The following is a 20,774-nucleotide window of genomic DNA, read 5'->3' as shown; positions in this document are numbered from 1 at the left end:
ACTCACCCAGTTGGTGCAACTTCTATCAAATCGTGTTTGATTCTCTACTGAGTCGTGTTTCGACTCTCTAATCTGTCCTTTTTGCTGAGTCGTGTTTCGACTTTCTGATCTGTCCTCTCTGTCAAGTAGTATTTTGACTCTCTAATTTGTCTCTCTGCCGAGTCGTGTTTCGACTATCTGATCTGTTTCTATGCCAAGTCGTGTTTCAATTATCTGATCTGTTTGATCTTTTTCAAGAGTTTCTGAAGCCAACTACTCTCGAAGCTTGTTGATTCACCGCTACTTTTGGTGCTTATTGATCAAGTAATCTAAGCATGTACCTGAAGATCCAACTACTTGTTTTCCCAATTACTGTTCAAAATCCAGTCGCTCTCTCTCGCATCTTGAGTTTGAGGGGGAGTGTGAAAGGAAGTGTATATTATGTATCGGGTTAATATAAAAAGTATATATTGCAATCAGTATTTATGGGAATGGCTAATAGAGTATCTATACTTTATAAAAAGTTTAGGTATGGTTTAGGTATCTATGATTTAGTTTATATTATTTTCATTTGTAATTTGTCTATAAAAACAAATATGTACATTCATATAATTAATGGACATTGAGTTTTTTCAGAAAAACCTGGGATTCTTCACAACAAGGAGGTCACAATTACTTACAACCATCTGATATGAAATTTGATAGTTTGGATGTGTCACAAAGTTTGATATTATTTTTTTTAAAAGTTTGGGTATGGTCAATGGAATAAATGTAGCCATCTAATTTTATATCTAATGGTCAAGATCAATTATGATCACGTTATACTAAAGATAAATGGTCGTATTCTAGTTTTTTTATTTTTTATTAATTCCACCAACAAAATCTGGTACTGTCACCCAAAACATGGGTGGCCATAGCAAAAATGTTGGTGGGTTTTTTCCATAGCATGTGGCGCTAGTGGATGATTTCAAATGTCCATGGCCACCAGATGCTTGCATAGAAACACCATTGGGTTTGTTAAGGGCATGAGGAGAGTTTTGATCTTTAAAATACTCTCTCTAGCATGAACTTAAATACTCTCTTTCTCTCTCTAGAATGGAAACATAAATACTTTCTTTCTCTCTCTAGAATGGAAACTTACCTAAAACTCCCATCTTTCTCTCAGTAACATCAAATAAACATAAAAAGTAACATCTCCATGCCAAAGCTTCTATTCTTCGCTCCATCACTTCTCGAAATGACTTGTTTATAAATCTCTGTCTCTCTCTAACTCTTTCTCTCTCTAGAATAGACTACAAAAACAAACGCACAAAATTAAAGAGCGACACATATCACATCTCGCAAGTCCCTGTTCCTTCACCATCGAGGCATTTACTGTGAAACTCATTGCCAGGTTGCTTGAAGAGAAGGAGAAGGTAGAGAGAGAAAGAGAGAGGGAGAAAGGAGAGCGAAAGAGAGAAAAGTAGGAATCAATTGATGGCCATGGAGCAGAAAAATAAGTCTCGATTTAGAAGGGTTTGCGTGTTCTGTGGAAGCAGTCCAGGGAAGAAATCCAGTTATCAAGAGGCCGCTGTTCAACTTGGGAAGGAACTGGTACATTCCTTCAATCTTATACCATTTTCTCAATCTTTTTCCCCCTATTTCGGAAACTTTACAGCTTTCTTACTATTTCTTCTTGAGAGAACGACGGGGTGGAGAAACTTGGATTTCCATTTTTTGTGTTTGTATGAGAGAGACAGAGAGAGACTTGCATTTCATTTTGTTTTCTTTTTATTTAACAAAGAGAGAGAGAGAGAGAGAGAGAGAGAGAGAGAGAGAGGATGGTGTGAGTTTTTTCTCTTTACTCCTGGTTTTCTCCTTAAGATAAAGTTCCGGGGTTTCTTCGGCGCAATCTGGTGGTCATTTTCTCCAGGGTTTAGGGTTTTAGGGTGGTGCACTCTGGTTTCCTCTCTATCTCTCTCCTTCTGTCTCTATCTTCTCTCTCGTATTTCTCTCTCTACCTTCTCTCTCTGGGTTTTTCTTCTTAGCAGAAGCACTACAGGCTTTCAACGTGGGTTTATTATTGGTGAATGGGGAATTGAGGTTTGGCATGAGGAATGGCTAGCTGTAACTTGCCTGGCTCTATGAAGCCCATCTTGCATGACTCTTTTTCCTTTTTTTTTTTTTTACTTTCTCTCTCTAAAGAATGTTCACCCCGTTGTGAAGACCCACATGCTTTTCCCTAGGAAACAAACGTGCTACCCCGAATTATTATTAGTCATCACCTTGCTCCTTTTCAATACCCCAAAATATTACATCACCTTATGAATTCCATAACCCTCTTTGTTTTATGTTTCCAAACATCCATTCTCTCTCTAAAACCTTCCCCCTCTTTCTCTCTCTTCTTCTCTGTAATACTGTTTATGAGGGTACATTATGATGTTGGGGTTTGAGGTTTTTGGTGTGCCATTGTTTGATGCAGGTGGAGAGAGATATTGACTTGGTTTATGGAGGAGGAAGCGTGGGTCTCATGGGTCTGGTTTCTCAAGCTGTACATGATGGTGGGCGCCATGTTTTAGGGTACGCAATCAAGCAAGCTTGTGAATGTTCCCCTCTAGAAAGTTGCAAACTATTTGTTTAGAGAGAGAAATGTGGTCTGGAGAGAGAAAGTTGCGAACTGTTTTCATCACTCCACTCCACGTAGTAGGTGAAGTAATGTGGTCTAGAGAGAGAAAATAGTATTTTTTAAATGTGCAGAGAGAGAGAGAGAGAGGTTCTCATTTGTTATTAACTCTTCATGCAGTAGGTGATTAAGCTGGTTAGAGAGAGAGAGTTAGAGAGAGAGAAGGTAATGTTTAGTAGATGGAGAAGTTGTTTAGAGAGAGAAAACTAGCTTGCAATCATATCATTTTAGAGAGAGAAACTTGTTGGTTTGAAACATTCGATAAGAAGAGCGTGCAAATTAGAAATTGGGGAGCTTCATGCATTGTCGGTTTGATCCTTGATATGTTATTGGGATCTGATAATGCTTGGAAAGAGGGAAAAAACTGCCAACTTTTGATGATACCATGGACCCTTCTTCTTGGTATCTGTTCTCATAAAAATGGGCAGCTTTTGGTTAAAAGGGTGGGTAACTTTTGATACTATCATGTGTGTCTTTTCTTGCCTTTGTTTTCTCTCTCTTCCCATGAATGTAATTTGTGATAAAATTGAGTTCTTGTCATTATTCTTTTGTTTCTCTCTCTACCCAGAGTCTTGGATATTGTGTGTGTGTACTTGAGAATGTTATGAATTTTCTGAGCATAATCATAGATCTTGATGAGTTCTCAGTACTTTTTGGTCTTCTACCTGGTAAAGTGCCCCCACTTTCTTATTGTCTTTGACATGAAAAAATCCCAAATTTTAACTCTTCTTGATATTTCCTCTCTCTTATCCATGTGATTGCAGGGTTATACCTAAGACTCTGATGCCCAGAGAGGTAAATATTTTCACTCCTCTTCTCACATGTTATATTTTAGTCCTGTTCTTTCTTTTTGTAATCTTCCAAATCCTAATCTTTTTCTGTTTACAAGAGGACGAAAGTTGTGACTCTGTGCAATAAAGTCATATTACACCTCTTTGGACAGGACAGCTTGTCAAATGCAGTAGTCCTAGAGAGAGAAAGAGAGAGAGAGAGATTGCATATGGAGATATGGTTGTAGAGAGAGATTTTTGCATATGTAGATATGGTGGTAGAGAGAGAGATTTTGGATACGGAGATCGGTGGTAGAGAGGGGCCGTTACTTGGTGCGACTGTAAAAGGCTCGTAACCAGCGCAAGGTCCAAGGGCGTGGGTTCGAGTCCTGAGAGCGGGCACTTTGTACATAAGTCCAAGGTCAAGTGACCGTAAAAGGCTCGTAACCAGTGTAAGGGGGCGTGGGTTCGAGTACTGAGAGCAAACACTTTTTGCATAAGTCTAAAGTTAGGACTGTTTCCAGCCCATCTCTCTCGGGACCCTGCTTAGGCAAGACATACCAGGTTACGGCCCTTTTTAGATATGGTGGCAGAGAGAGGGAGAGCTATAGATTTTGCATATGGAGGCATGGTGGTAGAGAGAGAGAGAGTAAAGATTGAGTTGTGGTGAACAGATAACAGGGAAACCGGTAGGAGAAGTGAGGGCGGTATCTGACATGCACCAAAGGAAGGCAGAGATGGCGCGCCGGGCAGACGCTTTTATTGCTTTGCCGGGTATCCTCTCTCTCTCTAAAACCCACGACATTCGAACTTGCATTCCATTTCAGTTATTTCCCTTCTCTGTTCTTTCTCCCTCTAAACTTTCCCTGAACTCCTTATGGCTGAATAATGGATGTAATCTTTTGCGATTCTCTGAAACCAGGTGGATATGGTACCCTTGAAGAGCTCTTGGAAGTCATTACTTGGGCCCAGCTTGGCATCCACACAAAACCAGTAAACCTTGACTTCTAATCTTAATGTCTTATTACTCGTATCATTTGAGTTTTATTCTAATTATTTGAAGTCGGACTCTTGTAATGTTACATATGATAATTATTTTTTATTATAAATTTATTATTTTATAATTTTTATTTGGTATTAAAAAAAATAATAAGATGATATCTCTTGGGATGCTCCAACTAATCTGTAAATATCCTGATATATTTATGTCAGGATGTCTCCATGGTTCAATAGATGCCAAAAATATATCGTACACTGGTGGGAGGATGGGCAAAATACATGCTACTATACTTTTTAGATTTCAAATTTTAGGCATGTCACAATTACAGCTCATATAATAATCTTTGCATATAAAACTTCTGAAATAAACTATCTATGTGGTAAGAAAAACACTTATGCGCCGAGATTGAATAGAGGCTGTCCAATTTTTTAAGGGTTAGATCCAAGTTTCAAAAATTTAACCATCATTTTTTTTTTTCTTTTAAAAATAATCTAATAATTGTTATGTATTTTCTAAAATTTTATACTAAAAAAATTATTTTTGAGCGAAGGAGGAGATGCACAACATACTCCAGTGGGAGCATAGTATATTTCGTATCTTTATTTGATAATATGGGATATTTAAAATACTCATTAACATAGAAATAAATGTCTAGTGTGGTTTTTACAACTAGAAACAGTTAAATACTCGTCATGTTAATGCAACTGTATATTAATTCAGATTTTTTGTTTATTATTTTTAGCTTAATTGTAGTGTTGTTAATTTATTGAAAAATAGACAGACGGTATCTTTTGTGATGTATCCATCTGATCTAGAATTATGGTGATTTTAAAGTGAGGATGTCGCCATGATTGTAGTATATTTATTTATTTTACTATATGTATTCTCTAACTGTTATATTAATGATATGTTAGTTAGTCTAATCAATTTCATTCTAAAAATGCGAACAAGTGTGGTTTTCATTCGGAAAAAAAAGGGGGAAGACTTCGTTAATCCTTGATATCATTTAATTTTTTGGAAAAAGACAGACCTCCACTTTAAAATTATAATACCAAATAACCCTTTGGTTTTATAAATATCTTTTGGAATCCCCAAGTTGAATTGACAAGGAAGTTTAACCCCATCTTTACCATTTTCATTGCTCAAATTACAAAATTTACCATTTTTTCTTAATCCCCCTGAGATCTAAATTCTAGAAAAGCTCTCATTCTCTCTCTTTCGTCCTCGCCCACGGACATCTTCATTGAATACTTTTCTATCCCTCTCATAAGGTGATCCTCATAAATTAAAAGGGGCATAACAAACTTGATTTTTGTGATGAGGATACTGAAAAAAGAAAAAGAAAATTATGCAATTTGGATAATAGAAAAAGTAAAGGGAACAACATAGAATATCTATGTTTCCCCTACCTTCCGGCTCTCCAATTTTGATCAAGAGAGCCCATCCCCGTTTGATATTAGATCTGACATCTCAAAGTATTTTATTTTTTATTTTTTTGTACAAATTGTATGAATATAAAATTTGGTACGTGCCATATTGGGGCGCAGCAATAAAAAATATTAAAAATAATTTTTCGATAAAATATAATGACCAAAATACCCTTTAAAAATTTTCAGAGGTATTTTAATCACTTTATTTATTGAAAATATTTTTTTTGTATTTTTCGTTAGTGCGAGTTTAATAGAGGATTGGATGTCCAAAATTTGGTACCAAAATAGTTAAAAAAAAAAAAATTAAAAAAAAAATAGTGTAGAGACATGATATTGTGATTGGGATAATTTTAGCCCTCTATTCAGAATGGACGGTTGGATAAGAGGAAGTATATAAGTTTTATGTTGCAGGGAAAACATAAAAAGCTTGCTCAAAAAGTAAAAAGGCGTTGAAACGTCTTTCTTTTGTTTAATTTGGGTCCCATAGGCTTTTTATGGGACCAAGAGGTTAATTGGAATAAATTTAAGCGAGGGATATATGTCCTGTTGTTTTTTTTTTTTTTTTAACTCTTTATACATAATTTTTTATTTTTATTTTTTTTTGAGAATGATTGATTTGTGACTATATGAAGTGCTTCTAAAAAATGAACAGGTGGGACTTCTGAACGTGGATGGCTACTACAATTCCTTGTTATCTTTCGTTGATCAAGCTGTGGATGAGGGCTTCATTTCACCAGATGCTCGTGACATAATTGTATCCGCCCCCACTGCTAATGACTTATTCCGAAAGCTCGAGGTAAATACTTTTTCTCTCTCTCTCTCATGCATATCTATGTATAATATCAATGAACATGTGCCCAAGGGGTGTAAAAGAAAATAAACTTACCAATTAATCCAATAATTAAACTCGTTACCTTTATTGGCATACCATATTGGCTTGATGGGGCCAATAAATCATTGAACTTTTATTGCCAAGCCAAAATATTGGACCCACAAATAATATGATTCTATGGAGGCCTTATGTTTTTGTGTATTGGAAAGTTCTTATGTTATTAATGTGAGCCCTATCGATATAACTAGCTCAATTTGGGTCCATAATTATTGCTTGTTTAAATAGTGTGAAGGTACAATAAGACTTTTTATTAATGATGCAAGAAGGTTACAATCACCTAACTATTGGATATTGAACTGAGCGGCTGAAGGTGTCCTACTGATTCTTTGAAAGTACCTTTTTTTTCCGACCTCCTTATACATCCCTAGTGTCGTAACGGCCAATTTCACATTTGCCAACGTAAGGTAATTGTGACCCTGTACTAACTATAAATGATATTGTAGTATACAAATCCCTTGAACAATTTAGGCCTAACACACTGTCTCCTATTTGAAGCCACTCAAATTTGTGATGTTTGTTGTAGCAACGTGCCGTGACTAAACAATGTGTTACTCTTTTGTCCCTTTTCTCTATTAAGAGAAACCATGATTAGACAATGAATTATTCTTATCCCTTCAGTCTATTAGAGATATATATGTTTATATGGTGTGTAAGCCATCCTTGATTTTTTTAGGAGCGTGGCCCCTTAATGACCATTCACCTATCTTGTTAGTTGGCTTCCATTTCTTGGATAGATTTTTCCTTTCAGTTGTATTTCTGCAAAAAAGAAATACTTGTCCCTTTCACACATCATCATCATCATAGTTTTTTTTCAATTAATTGGGGTCAGCTACATGAATTTTGGTCCGCCATTATGCTCCGTTAAAAGTTATACCTTCAATCGGGCCATAAGTCCCCATATCTTTTTGGTCTACTTCCAACCACATACTTTTAGGCCTATCCTTTGCCCTTTTCGAGTCTTCTACTTGAATTAACTCGCACCTCCTAACAGGTGTTGTACTAGGTCTGTACCACACATGGTCAGCCCATTTACGTCTACTCTCATCCTATTGCTTATCGGTACTACATCTAATTTTCTCGAATGGATTCATTGTCTATATAAAGGATAGGTTTTATTATTGAGATTGTATGTATGAGACCATTTACTTTTGATACGAAGAGGTTCAATCACTTTTGGCTATTGGACGCAAAATTCAATAGAAGAAGGCATGTCATAACATTCGAGAAATTTTATATTGAACTTTGTGCTTAAACAATGATATATCATCAACCATCCGATTTCAAATCTAATGGTCAATGATGATTGGGACCTCCTTGTATCAAAAATAAATAAATTTATCTTATATATTTTTTCTGTTATATGTATCATTCTTTAGTTGTAACTCTTGAAAAATTTTACAGGAATATGTGCCTAAGCGAGATGATCGTGCATCCCAGTTGATATGGGAAATAGAGGAGCTCGCATATGAACCCGACTCTAATGTGGCAGCCACCTGATCTTATATACCCACAAATACATACTTTTTGGCCCTTCTAACATTTGCTTTATATTCTGCTCATTCCACCCATTACCTATATTCTCATTTCAAGTACTGTGAAATTCCTCATTTTGGGGCCTTTTTCTGGTAAGAGTAAATACTACTTTTTGATTCAAAGAACGAAAAAAGTGGCTCAATTTTTTGTTTTTTTTCTCTTGTTTTGGGGGACCTTTGGACCCGAAACGCCCACCGACGGAGCAGCTGGCCGATCTGTTTTTTAAAACCAGTTTCGTTATTTTCGTTTCCATGTTGTATGTTGTGAAGTAGAATCCAAAAGGGGTGGAAGACTTTTTGTGGGAGACAACATTCATAAATATGGGGAAGTGAATATGATGGTGATGAGAATCCGCCGTTTTCTTAACAAGAGTTGGCCCCTTCCTTTTTATTAATTGTTCCCCTGTTTGTTATTTTACAAGTACAGTTATACCTACCATTCAATAATACGAAACTGTACCTAGGCTCCGGCTTTTCTACACGGAGTTGAAATTGTCTTTTGAAGGGTTGGCAACGGGACTGGGCCAGACCGGGCCTGGGCCAGCCTGTCCTAGTTCCCTTGGGGTTGATCTAGGCCACGTTGGGCCAACTGAAATCGAAAAAAAAAAAAAGAGGGACAGGCCAGGATGAACAGTGTGGACCTTACCTCAGACCTGGCTCGGCCCTGTGCTCAGCTGTGGTTGCCCTGTATTAGCCTAGACCTTGACCCACATTTTGTGACCTAGGCCCTAGTCTTTTGGGGCGGCCCGACACATTGCCACCCCTAATCCCTAATCTTTAGCTGATATCTCTTTTTTAGTTGGTGTGGGTTTAGCTTTGTCTTTCTCTTTTTAGGAAAATGGATGGGAGTGCTCAACTTGCGAGGGATAAACCTGTGGGCTTGCTTGTGGCTTTGTCTTTGAATTTCAATTTAGGATCTCAAGTTGCATTGCAACAGGTGAGTCCCCAAACACTAGATCATCCATATTTTTAAAATTCGTGTCAACTTAGATCAAAATTTTCGTAAATGGATTGTTTGACCACTACATGAATTCCACTAAAACACTAAATAAGCTTTAAAAATGGTCTATTTTGTATTTTACTATAGATTCCTGAATTCAATTCTTCAAAGGCTACTGAACACTATTTTTGGGACTTCAAATTTATGGATTTGATAATGAAGTAATTTAAATGTGTCTAGTGCTTTAAAACCCTTGAAAATCATCGTAGTTTCACCAATAACTTTTGGTTTACCTATTTTAACCTCAAAACATGCCTAAAAAAACAAAAATGACAAACAAGTACACTCAATGCACTCATGTCATAATTTGGTGTCCATGTCCTCCATATACATACGGTAAATGTTACCTGATTCGGGCCCCTATCTTTGCACCCGCTGTTTAACTAGTGTCATTTGGTACCGAAGAAGCCCTGGGGTTATTGGCTTTTTCCATATGGCTATCACGGTGTTAATTTTTTATTTCTAATCATCATGTCTTTTTCAATCATCTCATGGGCACCAGGAGAAGTGGATAAATTGTTGGACTCCAGTTGGTTGCATATGGGGTTTTAAGGCCTCGACTGCCCTTGTACTGCATATATTATAGCATATTTTAGCTCTAGCCGGAGCAAGCGACCCGAAAAGAGAACCTCTTTTGGGTGACTCACCAGGCATAGGCAGTCTTGGCCCTGGGAGTGAAAAAGCTCAGAGTCACAATAAATTCTATGCCCATAGGGATGGGCCTATGACGCGGAGGTTTCGGGGTACCTTAAGGTTATTGGGGTAGAGTAGAACCTCTATGTTAGGAGGATAGCCAATGAGGATAGTAGCTAAATCCTTGAACTTTACCTCTTCACGTTTTGTGTATATGACAATTGCATTTTGGGAAATATCCTTTCTAGAAGAGGATCTAGGGAAGGCCGTGTACATGTATATAAGAGAGGAGACCCTACACACCTCTGGTGCCCGACTTGTCCTTGGGGTGTACTTAAAATCCATCTATAAATCCTAAATTCCCATTGCCAATCGGTTGGCTTTGATGGACCGAATGTACGCCCCTTCATAAAACTGTGAGTCATAGGTTTGTTGGGTAGATTTTGAAAAAGTGAATGACGGTTTGGGGATGAGCCAAGTCGAGTGCCCATATCCAAGATTGTTGGCCCCGAATTTTCCTTCTAAGATTTTTTGGGCTTCCAAACCTTTTGCAAATGTTAATAAACCTAAGAATAGTTTTTGGATATTTTTGTAAATGTTTTTAGAATTTTTCTAAGCCAAAAATTGCTTAGAAAAATTGTTTGGACATAATTCTGAATAAGGACCCATGCAGGAATGTTGCCAAATGGCCAATGGGTGACATGGGTAGCTGGCCAGGAGCCCACAAGGCCCTACAAGGTGCTGATGTCAGCCCTTAGATGGCCTACACTCAAGGGCTTGTTTGAATGGCGATCCATTTAATACAAGTGAAAACTACTTTTCATGAAAAAAGGTAGGAGGGACAAGGGCAGGGGGTGGGGTGTGGGGAACCATATCACATGAATAAATGTGTGTTCCTATATAGATCCGACATTGCATGAGAATAATCAGATGACCTAGGATACTTTTATTTTTTGAACTTAAAACTTATTTTTCATTGGTCACATTTAACATAAGGGGAGTTCTCATTGGTCACATTTAACATAAGGGAATAAACTTAGATAGGGAAGAAGAGATGAGATATTTTTACTATTACCACATAAAGATCAAGTGTGAATTGGATCAAAGGAGGGGGCACACCGCATGTATTTCTTCCTCTTCTTTCATACTTTGATCCATATTTTTACGGGTACCTTTGGTCATATGATTAATAATAATTAACCTAGACTAATGTGTGACTAGGTGTCTTCAAGGGAAATTAAGGGCTATGATTGCTAGCATATAGGCGATTTAAATCCAATCCTTGATGATAGCTAGATAAAGATGTACGGTTATGATTGTGGCCATTTTGACCCCCTAATCTCTATGATCAAGGGCTCTCATTGTACCTCCCGAAACGAATTTTCTATACACTTGATCTAACCCTAAGTTTTCTCTATAAATAAAGGTGCTCTCTCCCTCATTATATACATTTGGTTGCAATGATATATGCTCCCCAAATTGTGAGCGATCCAATACTTCTAAAAATTTCCCACGCCCTACTGGAGAAATTACCTTGGAGGATAAACACTTTTTGAAGAATACCTTGGAGGATAAACACTTGCGCAGTCCATAGCCTCATATTTTCCCATACTTCACCATACACCTCATGAATCAAAACAAGCTTTCATGGAGCATCACACCGCCCCTTAATGCTGCTGTAACACCCTCATTGTAGGCAATTTACAGCAAGATATAAACTCATTTCGTGTGTTTAAATATTCATTTTACAAGCCCTCCTAATATCCAATTGTTGCCGCCGATACAGCATATTTGTCTCTACACTTAGCTCGAATTTTGTGTGCCCCATTTGAGTACATCTTGAAACCTATGATCAAAGTTTGCCTCAGCCCCCCAAGAGATTTTAAATTTGTTGTAAGAAAGTACGTTTGCTTTCTATATAATAAAGTTGCATTTGACCCTTGAATCGTTCTTGTCGAGGAGATCCAGTATGGGTCTATGAAGTCCTGAGGAGGTGATCCCGGACATCCTTCATGTTTGGTTCGATTGAAATTGTTTTTCGAAAAATATTTTCAAATGAAAAATATTATCTCATGTGGTTAAGTGTGAGAATAATTTTACATCAATTAGTTGCCAATTAGTGTGAAAAGATGCACTGAGATCTATTGGTATGAAAATATTTCCAAACTTAACTACATGAGAGAATTTTTTCATGTGAAAATATTTTATAGAAAACAATGTCACACGAACCAAATGTGCATAAAATAGACTTCCCAAGGTACATGATAATTTATTTTTATTGGATTTGAGTTGTAAATGTGAGATAGCTTTGACTAGAATGGCGAACTATGCATCTTGTTAAAGTGTTTGATGTAACTGATTCATGTGTATAATGACTGAATTCCGGCTATGTATGGAATTGTCTTGTAACAAAGTTATGTCATAGTGAGAATGGGGTTGAAATCGTGGTGGTAGCACTACGTGCATCCCAGCTAAGGTCTAGGCGTTCATTCTTACGTAACACATTTAAAAACCACTAATGATTTAGAAAATGGGTAGGGGTTCATCATCCCCACTGAATTACCCAAAAAAAAAGTTATTTCATAGTGTGTTTGAATGGAAATTGTGGTGAGATGATACAATGATCACAAAAATCAAGAAAGGAACGCTTAGAAATAGGAATGAGATTTTGAGTTTGCAATACCTTCATACCATGCTTACTGAGATGATCCAAACGGTTATGCCAAATTTGTATATCCTCATGCTTACTAGTTACAATAACGATCTTCTCTATAACATCATTCATTTGAGCTGTGACATGAAGAGTGTAGAGACTCCCATCTTTTTGCCCTTTCAATTGACTGATTTGGATCCAAAAGTTGCAGAAAAATTATGTATAAATCTCAACAGCATAAGGTTGACAGCCTATACTAACCTCATCACACACGCTTATAAAAACATACACACACGTGGGGAGTGATTTCATACAATAGTTTCACAATAATATAATGAAACAATCTCCAAAAATCATATTAGGGTTATTTGTTTGACCTTAATATTTACACTTACACTCTTTTCATTCTAATAAAAATAGAAAAAAATAAAATTTAAAAAATATCCTATAACCGATCTTTTAACCTAACTAACCGAAGCTGTCTATTTGATGTGAGGCTTAGATCTCGAGTTTAAAGGCATTCTTTTTCTTTTCCAAATTTTGTAGATGATTTTACTATCATTAGATAAACAATGTTAATAAAGTAAAATTTGAATTCGAGTTCATTAAAGCTTAGTTCTTAAAATTCACCAAATAGATAATTTGGATTTACTATTAGAAGGACTTGTTTTGACCATATTCAAGGTACATATTGAATTTTATTTTGTTGGATTTAAATTTTGGGATTTGTAGAGTACATATGTAAAATTTGATGTCATACAAATAGCACAAATATGATTTTTAGTTTCAAGCATTATAATGGTATGATGATATGAAATCACTTCCCCTTACGTATATGCAAGAATAATTCTAAATAACAATTGTATAATAATATAATGAAATGCATATTCAAAAACTATATTAGGGGCATATGTTCGAGAATACACTCTTTTCATCTTGGTGAATGATTCCAAAAACAAAATTTGAAAAATGCACCTTCAAAAGTAAACTTTTAACCGGACGAATATAGACCATCCATTTGATGAGATGATCATATCTAGGACTTAGAAAGAGTTTTTATCTCCAAATTCTCTAGATGGTCTTATCATCATTAGAGAAATGATTCTAAAAAAGACATAATATTGATTCTGGCTTCTTGAAGGCCAAGATCCCATTGTTCACTAAATAGTAAGTTTCAATTTGTTGTTAGAGGATGACTCATTTAGACATTTTTTAATAAGAAATTTTGTCTCTTTTTTGTTTATATTGATTATTGTGATAAAGAGAATGCATCTGCAAAATTTGGGTCGTACAAATGCCACAAATAAGGGTTGATAGAGTAATTTCATTATATTATACGGAAATAGAAACTTGATATCAATAGCCACTCAAATAACAAAGGTTAGAATTAGAATATCTTGTGAACCTTTCCTTTGCTCGTAATGCCTTTATGTTTCCCATATGCAAACCTTAAATAAAAGGGCAATTGACCATTATTTTCACAATAACAAAAAGCAGGGGAACTTTAAAAATTAGTTACGGTTTGTATAAAGCCTAGGCTCTAAACAATCAAATTAGATCCTACTTTCAAATAGTATCGAAAAACATAGTTTCAAAACTGAAAATCTTTTTGATAGCTTTAAAATATATTTTCATCTTTATTTATGAAGTTTAAAGCTACAAAAATAGTGTAGATCGAGAGATCTATAAAAACTTGAAAATCTTGAAAATTGACGGTCCAAAAGTGCGTTATAAAATACACTATTTTCAAAACTTGAAATCCATTATTTTTTCATGTCAATCCATTTTGATATCGAGATGATGAATTTGAGGATATTTGGGCATCAAAACAATCTCTTCTAATGAAATTTTTGAGGTAGGCTCGAATTTGATTGTTTAGAGCCTCGGCTCTATATAAACTTTTCCCTTAAGAATGTTAACATCATTTGCTCGAGCAACTCTCCCTCCCGTCTCTCTCTCTCACCTTCGTTCGTGAAAAAAACTCGGTGTCATCCCCTTCCTCCCTCTCTCTCTCAAGGCTTGTAGGTATGTCTGAATTTGTTTTTTTTTAACATTTTCCAAGTACACCTGTATTCTTTGTAGAATGAATATCATCAAGGTTTTTCATTTAAAAAATTATAATCTCTTTCTTCCCTTTTTTTCCATGTTTCATCTCCATTCCTCTTCTCCCTCTCTCTGTCTTACTTTCTCTCTTGATCTTTCGCTTTCTCAATGTGTTCTTCATAAGCAAGATAAAGGGGATTAAATCACATAAAATTGAAGACGTTGCATTGCAAGGAGCTTTTGTACTACTAATTGCCTAGAGCGTTGCTAATGGAGTGCGCACAGGTCTTTCTCAGCATTACCTATGCAATTTTATAGAATTGGGTTTCTTTTTGTTCCGTATAGTTAGAGTTATATTTGCTTGAATTCCACCAGTTTTGGCCCAAAGGCATGTCTTAGTGTCTTTGATTTATGTAGGCACTATAAATTTTAATGAACAAACACCAAAGATCTTTATTGTATCTGCATTATCTATTTTTGTTTCTCCACAAATCAACGCCTAATTTTTTGCATTGCTAAATTGATATCGTTCATTCAAGCTCTTTACTTGTTTCTTGGCTGATTTTTTTTTTTTTTAGTCGAAAGAGTTGATTATTATTATGAAGGTTTTATTGTTTTCCTCGTTATGTATTGTAAACATGTATGCAAAATGTCCATATATTCATGATCCATACAAAGTGCTCAATAAAATTCTCAAAAGAGTCAAGTGATTAGCATGCTCAGCAACATTGCTTGCTTTGCACATATTTGGTGTTCATTTTATCTTTTTTCTTTCTTAATGTTTGGTGTTCATGAAATTCTTGTCGTAGTCATTTTTACTTTGTTATATTGTAATTATGGAAATAAATGGTAAAACATCTGACAACTTGATTTGTTTATTCGATTATGTATATTATACTATGCTACTCTTTGTATGAATTTCCACCATATTTTTGCATTTGTTATTGTGGTATTGCAAGTCTCCAAAACATTTGTGGATTTTTTTTTTTTTTGACATAGTAAATTGTGTAATTGGACTTGCATAGGACTTATTGGCCCAACGCAATAAGCTTTAAACTACAAGGTAAAGTTTAGAGAGAAGCTAAAATTACCATCTTATTCACTTTGGAGAGAGTAAACCAATTCATGATTTGTGATTGTATTTTCATTGAGATTCCTTGGAGGTTATGAAGTTACTGATGATGCTTTGTTTGGATATTGAATTATTAGGCAATACTCAATAGTATCCACTACTTGGGATTTTGCTCTTGCATTCCTTTGGGTCTTGGAATGTTTGGTGTTTATTTGTTTTAACTGTCAAGTTCATACTTATAGTCATTTATTTTTAGGATTCTTCAACCCAATCAAGGGGGCTTTGTAATGACTATTGATAAAAGCATTTTCAAATTAATATTCTTTTTCAAATATTCTTGTGGCTTTTATATAAGACAACCCATTTTCAAAGTATTCATGTGGTTTTTAAGAGCATTTCTAATATTGTTTTCTTGGTACGCTTCATATACTACAATACCATGAGCAAATAATTTCTTTTCACAACCAAACTTGAGTCATTTTTTAGAGGTACACAAAGTAGACCCCATATAGAAACTCTTGCAATTTTTTGCAGTGAACAATTTTAAGCACCACTCTTCTTGGCTAAAATCAGCAAATAATTTTGGCTAGTATTATTCTTTGCACTATATAGTTACAATTTTGGAGCTGCAAACAATTTTGGGTAGCACTATTCTTGGCACAATATAGCTACAATTTTGGGCAGCAAACAAATTTAGGCAACATTATTCTTGATTGAAATTTTAGGGCAGCAAACAATTTTGGACAACACTATTCTTGGTGTGAAGAGTATCAAGTTTCTCTGGAGAAACTCAATGTCCATTGATCAATATGAATACAGAAGCTTGTCTTATATAGACAAATATAGATGAAAAAATAAAAATAAATAACAGACATCTATAATATACCCAGACTTATCATAAAATACAAGATACTGCACCTACCCTTCCCATAAACAATGATTATAATATACACCATCTATAATTAAGTATATACATAATATATAATTTCTTTAACACTCCTCTTCAAACTCATCATGCTTTGAGACAGAGCATTTGGATTGGGACAATAAAAGACAAGCTCTAGAAACAAGGTAGGAACATAAGAAGCTCGAGCAGCAGAAAATTAGCAATCTTCAAAAATAAATGGCTCGAACAGAACAAACTGGAGTACCAGCAGATTAGTATGCCTTATGAATAGATGGCCGGATTAGAATAGGCTCGAGCCAAAAAAGAAGGAAAAAAAGAAAAATTTAGATCTTTGCTTGAGAGAGAAAAACAATCGATAAAATAAAATGATACTTGGAAGAGCCAACAAACTTGGTGCAAGTCTAAGACCGATTCAATTGCTAATAGGCAGATAGAGAGAATCAAGTAACAAATTCAATCTTACAGCTTACCGACAAGAAGAGACAGTGAAGATAATCACAAGAATGCTACATAATTTTTCCACCTTTTTTTCTATTTTTTTAAATAACACATAAAGAGAAAAATGGTTTGCACTAACTAAAATGGTAGTCCGTCACTCCACCAAAGAAGGCCTACAAGAAAGTTTCCTGGAGACTGAAAATGAATAGAATGGTTGATGGGTTAGAGAAGTAGACGCACCTATTTTAAAAAGGTACAAATAAAAAACAAGGAATGAGTGCCCTTTTGGAAGTGGCCAACATCTTTCACGAAGTCTCTCTTTGCAAAAAAAAACCCTATTTTTGATTCTACAAAAACCTCTTTCAAACACGTCAAAATTTGACAGTTCTCTATAACATCAATCATACAAGAGAGAGAAAACATGGTTAGGCAACAGAATACAATGATATCCATATGGAGAGAAGGCAAAAACAGAGAGGAGCAGAGGCCAATTAAGTGAAAAGCTGAATAAATCAAGACACTGAGAGAATAAGAAGCAAAGGCTCGACAAAGAGGGAAACAACAAAACAAGAGAGAGAAAATATGGTTAGGCAACAGAGTACAATGATATCCATATGGAGAGAAGGCAAAAACAGAGAGGAGCAGAGGCCAATTAAGTGAAAAGCTGAATAAATCAAGACACTGAGAGAGAATAAGAAGCAAAGGCTCGACAAAGAGGGAAACAACAAAAAGATGTGCCAGAACGTGCATAACGATTGTGATGAGATCAACCAAATAAAAAAGGGCTTCAAAAATTTTAAAGCCAATTTCAGAGATACCTGATTTTTTCAGAAGTGGGTTTTTTAGAGGTGGGTTTCAGATCAAGCTGAGACAGATTTCGTTAGTTGATGGCACACATGGCAGATGTTAGATGCTTGTAGGTGGCGATTTTAGAGGTGGGTAATCTCAGATATGGCAGTTTTTGGGAGTTTCAGATTTTTCTGTTCTTTTCTTTTCTTTGTTTGCAGGTTTTTTGACCAACTTTTTGGCGCATTTTACGGCTAACCGAGCTGGATTTCAGACAGATCTAGACCCTGGGATGAAGATTCAGAGGCGAGACCCCAGAAAGATAAAAGGATGAGGCCAGAAACAGAAGTGCATCAGATCAACCAAAACGCACATCAAATTAACCGATAAACAAACTTATTTAGAGGACTTTAATCCTAATCTTTATCTAGAGAACCAAACTATGCCCCACTAGGAACGATAATATTGGTGAGCAAATCCACCATCTCTATAAACTAGGTGACTTTCCTGATTGCCAACCTCTCAAAGAATAGACGGGAGAGAAAGAAATCTTGTTGGTTGAATGAATGTAATTACATTTTATAAGGCTGTTGAACTTGGAAGTAGTTGTTTCATAAATATCTGTTAAGCCTTTGAGGGTCCCCCTAGAGAAAGATGATATGTTGCTGGATTATTTGCATTGTATCAAATTTATAAAGCATGAATTAGAGAAGATGAAGAAGGCTTTGCACGTGACAACATCAAAACAGGTGGAGCTTGCGGAGTCAATAACTACTTGAAAGAGAAAAACTGTGCAGAGAAGGAAAGGTCGTAGGTTTGGTGAACATCAGCAATTAAGGGATTTGAAATGAGGGGTCGAATTAGAGATCAAATTGGGACAGGATCGAGCAATAACAGATTAATAGACTCGATCGTACAATAATGGAAACATCGAAGATGAATATGATACTATATGAAGAGTAGTAGGTTTTTTCTAAAGAGACTCACTGACCATCGATTGATATGAATATACAAGTTTTTCTTATATAGACAAATATAAATGACAAAAATAAAATAAATCACAAACACTTATAATATATCCAGATTTACCATAAAGTACAGTATACTGCACTTACCCATCCCATACACACTGATCATAATATATACCTTATGGAGTAAAGGATATATAGAATGTATACTTTCTTTAACACTCGGCACAATACAGCTATAATTTTGGAGCAGAAAACAATTTTGGAGCAGCAAACAATTTTGGGCAGCACTATTCTTCAATATCGCTGAAATTTTGGGGCAACAAATGTTACTTTATTGTGGGAATTTGTTGAGCTGCTACTTTGAACATATAGATGCAATTTGATGTGATTATGTGAGAACAAGTATGAGTTGGAATGCGGATGCAATTTAATGGGTGTGCATCAAATGTAATGTGACTTCTTGATTATACATAATAGACAAGTTACTCTTCTTTGCCTACTTATTTTTCTTATAGAAATTAGAAGGCATAACATTGTCTTAAACTATTGTTCACAAGCATATGACAATTCAAGGAACTAATAAAGTGCCAATTTCTATTTTGTGTGTTTGCATGAGAGAGAGAGAGAGAGAGAGAGAGAGAGATTGTAAAACAAAATTAGTAATTTTTTGCATCGAATAGCCCATTGTCACATCAAATCCTATTAGCAGATGCATCTCATGATTTGCAATTTTTGTGTATGTGTATGTGTGTGTCTATGTGTATGAGTTTGGGAGGGAGGGAGGCTGGGAGAGAGAGAGAGCCCAAATCGTCCCTATGTAGTAATAAAAAGACATAATTTAGAGATCGCCATTAATATTGCTCATATAGCATTTGAGCAATTGAAATATGTATAGAAGTACCCATTATCACCTCTTAAAGATTTACAATCAACTAGGGTCGTACAATAAGTTATATTTATCTACCTCTTTTAGAAGACTTTTATTTTTTTGTACAAAAGAAATATTATATTTTATTTTTTTGTACAAAAGAAATATTACAAATAGCTCTTTTTGGATGTCAAATGCTTATCTTTCTTGAGCTTTGCACTTTGAGAACATATATGATAACTTTGCTCCTCGAAATCCCTTTGATAAAATGGAAGCCCAATGAACTTTAGAAACTCTAAATGGCATAATGGTATTAAGAACTTTTAAAATGGAAGCCCAAAGAACTTTAGAAACTCTGAATGGCATAATAGTATTAAGAACTTTTAAAAGGGAAGCCCAAAGAACTTTAGAAACTCTAAATGGCATAATAGTATTATGAGCTTTTAGAAACTCTAAATGGCATAATAGTATTAAGAACTTTTAAAATGCAAGCCCAAAGAACTTTAGAAACTCTAAATGGCATAATAGTATTAAGAACTTTGAGTGCCATAAACTATTGAGCTCATTGATACTTCCATCTTCATTGCTCATCTGCAGGTAGGTGATAATATAGAGTTCAAACTTTCAAGTTTGCATTACACATAATTTTCAAATGCTTATTTGTGTTTTGAGAGAGAGAGAGAGAGAGAGAGAGAGAGAATCTATAACTTTAGAGATATGAATCTATGCATAAAAAGTTCTAGGTTGGAGACTATAATCTTTGCATAAAATAAGGACTCGAAGAAATTCATGTGTTGACTCTAAACTCATATCTACTAGATGCTTGTAGAGTAAACACAAATCTAGCAACAAAGAAGATTACTTGAATCATATGAAAGATTGTATAACGCATGTAAAGCATGGTTTGGGGAAATACAATTCTTAGGCAATTGCAACAGTCACATATGTTCAACAAATAGTGCAATACATAGAGAAAGATTATACTGCACTCTAGGGAGACTCTTAGTAAGACAGAATGACTGCACTCTAGGAAGATTCTTAGGAGAACAGAACAGCGTTTTGAGACTCCGCTGAGTTATTTGGTCTCGCCCTAAGGGCGACGCGAGTATTATCCGAGTAAGCTCTACAGATTTTTAAG

General features: G+C 35.4%; 1 protein-coding gene and 1 long non-coding RNA gene across 4 annotated transcripts; both read left to right on the top strand.

The window, feature by feature from the left end:
• Positions 1-1,005: 1,005 nt before the first annotated feature.
• On the top strand, positions 1,006-8,399 carry LOC18444458 (cytokinin riboside 5'-monophosphate phosphoribohydrolase LOG7). 3 transcript variants are annotated; one of them, XM_006854631.4, is made up of 7 exons: positions 1,006-1,572; positions 2,441-2,538; positions 3,406-3,436; positions 4,086-4,185; positions 4,334-4,404; positions 6,494-6,637; positions 8,135-8,399. In XM_006854631.4, the coding sequence occupies exons 1-7, from the start codon at positions 1,456-1,458 to the stop codon at positions 8,228-8,230; spliced, it is 657 nt and encodes a 218-aa protein (XP_006854693.1). In that variant the 5' UTR covers positions 1,006-1,455; the 3' UTR covers positions 8,231-8,399. The 3 variants fall into 3 exon arrangements, with proteins under 3 accessions (XP_006854693.1, XP_088707854.1, XP_088707855.1); XM_088851728.1 differs by lacking the exon at positions 1,006-1,572 and adding an exon at positions 2,066-2,085; XM_088851729.1 differs by lacking the exons at positions 1,006-1,572; positions 2,441-2,538 and adding an exon at positions 3,268-3,309.
• An 8,775-nt stretch (positions 8,400-17,174) lies between these two features.
• On the top strand, positions 17,175-19,167 carry LOC148779734 (uncharacterized). Its single transcript, XR_016044290.1, has 2 exons — positions 17,175-17,946; positions 18,072-19,167. It is a non-coding gene; the product is annotated as an uncharacterized LOC148779734 (long non-coding RNA).
• Positions 19,168-20,774: the final 1,607 nt, after the last annotated feature.

Source organism: Amborella trichopoda, chromosome 11 (genome assembly GCF_054954075.1).
Source record: "Amborella trichopoda isolate Santa Cruz 75 chromosome 11, AtrichopodaSantaCruz75HAP2 v2.0, whole genome shotgun sequence".
Classification (NCBI taxonomy): domain Eukaryota; kingdom Viridiplantae; phylum Streptophyta; class Magnoliopsida; order Amborellales; family Amborellaceae; genus Amborella; species Amborella trichopoda.
Note: the sequence above shows the minus strand (reverse complement) of the source record. Positions and strands in the feature narration are given on the sequence as shown.

Coding starts and splice junctions, on each gene's coding strand:
- LOC18444458 (XM_006854631.4), top strand. CDS start 1,456: ATGGCCATGGAGCAGAAAAATAAGTCTCGATTTAGAAGGGTTTGCGTG. Junction 1,573..2,440: donor TTCAACTTGGGAAGGAACTG/GTACATTCCTTC, acceptor TGTTTGATGCAG/GTGGAGAGAGATATTGACTT. Junction 6,638..8,134: donor ACTTATTCCGAAAGCTCGAG/GTAAATACTTTT, acceptor AAAATTTTACAG/GAATATGTGCCTAAGCGAGA.